The sequence below is a fragment of the Rattus rattus genome, chromosome 8, assembly GCF_011064425.1.
Source record: "Rattus rattus isolate New Zealand chromosome 8, Rrattus_CSIRO_v1, whole genome shotgun sequence".
NCBI classification, from domain to species: domain Eukaryota; kingdom Metazoa; phylum Chordata; class Mammalia; order Rodentia; family Muridae; genus Rattus; species Rattus rattus.
In genome coordinates, this window is record NC_046161.1 from 15,717,339 (window position 1) to 15,719,451 (window position 2,113).

The window sequence follows — 2,113 nt, forward strand, 5'->3', positions numbered from 1 at the left end:
TACTAAAAGCATTGTATTTTGAAAAATTAAATCTATAGTGATTCCGAATACACTATTTGGTATTTCAATATATTACAGCATGTGCAGTACTAATTTGCAATTTTATGTTTTCAATAACCAGGCCATAGTGTAACTAAAACATGTAACTTAGGCATACACTGAAGTTTACACTTTGATTTACTACACATATGCATTAATTTTTGATCATTTTTATGATCAGAAATTTTTACAATTTCTTCATTTTACATGTCACGACAATCAGTTATGAAACATATAGTTTAAAAACTATATATTAAGGGATCATACTGAGAGTTGTGCTACAGTATTTTTCTGACAATTTTCTGAAGGGCTTTTTTGATGTCCTTGTTTCTCAGGCTGTAGATGAAGGGGTTCATCATGGGAACCACCATGGTATACATTACTGAAGCCACCACATTCTCCCTGGAAGAACTAGAAACTGTTGAACTAAGGTACACCCCTATACCTGTTCCATAAAATAAGCAAACAACTGACAGATGAGATCCACAGGTAGAGAAGACTTTATATTTCCCTAACAGTGATGGAACTTTAAAAATGGAGGAAGTTATTTTATAGTAGGAATAAAGTATTCCTGACACAGGGAGGAAACCAAGAATGATGCTTAAAACAATCCTAACTATGTTATCAATAGAGGGGTCAGAACAGGAAAGTTTTAGAAGTTCTGGAACATCACAGAAAAAATGAGGAGTATTCATATTAGTGCAAAATTTTAGTTGTGACACCATCAAGCAGTGTACCTGTGAAGTCAAAAGACTAATGAAAAATGAAACTATGAGCAAATATGTACAAAGACGAGGGTTGAGAATGACTTAGAGTGCAGAGGGTGACAAATTGCCACCCATCGGTCGTAGGCCATTGCAGCCAGTAATAGGCTGTCCATATCCCCAAAAAGAATGAAGAAGGACACCTGAGTTAAGCAGCCTGCATAAGTTATGGATTTGTTGTGAGTCTGCATATTTATCAGCATTTTGGGTACTGTGCTGCTGCTAAAGCCCAGATCAGACAATGAAAGGTTGTAGAGGAAAAAATACATAGGACTGTGGAGATGGGAATCAGAGCTGATGGCCAAAATGATGAGCACATTACCAAGTATAGTGAGCAGGTATATGAGCAGGAACAATACAAAGAAGATGAACTGCAGTTCAGGGTCCTCTGACAATCCAAGCAGAAGAAATTCCAATTTTCTTGTTAAATTGTATGTCTCCATACAGCTTGCAAATCTTTTGAAAAGAAATAAAACAAGTTGTAGTGAATTAAGCAGTATGTAGGTAACTGGGTGCATGCCTATATGTTTGTGATCCAACAACTCATAAGAAATCATTCATATGTAAGTAGAATTGTTTACACATAATTTATTTATTCAGAAAAATGCTCATAGTCTATGACCTTTGCCTTCTATTTGGTAGACACTTGCTGCATTGAAGATATTGAAACCATGATTTGAAAGATGATCAGTGGTACAGGCCTTGTTTAGTAAAGGTAAGCACCTATACTCAGTCTGAACAGAAAATGGAGAACAGATTAGTAGGAGAAGAGGTAAAGAAGAAAGGAAGAAAAGGAGAAAAGAAATATAGGAAGGAAGCAAATAATTAGAGTGTAGCAAAGGAAAGTGAAGAGGATGGGAGAGTAGAGTAAGGGAGGGAAGTAGAGAGGATAAAAAAAGAGAAAAATCTCCAATAATAAGATAGGTACTTGGTAGAGAGTAAGAAAATTAAGACACTCTGAATTTATCTGATAGTACAATATATGATGATTTCCTCTTCAATTTCTGCCATTTATTAAGAGAATAACATCCAAGCCAATTTTGCAAGGTTTGAAATTATGGACTACAAAACTGTGACCTACATAAATTCCTGTTCTAGAATAGAACCAAGAATGATGCTTAAAATAATCCTATATTATTGATAGAGTTGTCAGAACAGGAAAATTTTAGAAGTTCTGGAACATTCTAGAAGAAATAAGGGATTTCCACATTAGTGCAAAATGTTAGTTGTGATACCATCAAGCAGTATACCTGTGAACCCAAAAGACTAATAAAAAAATGAAACCATGAGCAAATATCTATACAAATTCT

The 2,113-nt window shown here is 34.8% G+C and overlaps 1 protein-coding gene across 1 annotated transcript; it reads right to left on the reverse strand.

Annotated features, from left to right (window-relative positions):
* Nucleotides 1-317: 317 nt before the first annotated feature.
* Nucleotides 318-1,270, reverse strand: LOC116907791 (olfactory receptor 18-like). Its single transcript, XM_032910933.1, is given in 2 exon segments — nucleotides 318-850; nucleotides 853-1,270. Coding segments are annotated over 2 exon segments (927 nt in total). The 5' UTR covers nucleotides 1,247-1,270.
* Nucleotides 1,271-2,113: the final 843 nt, after the last annotated feature.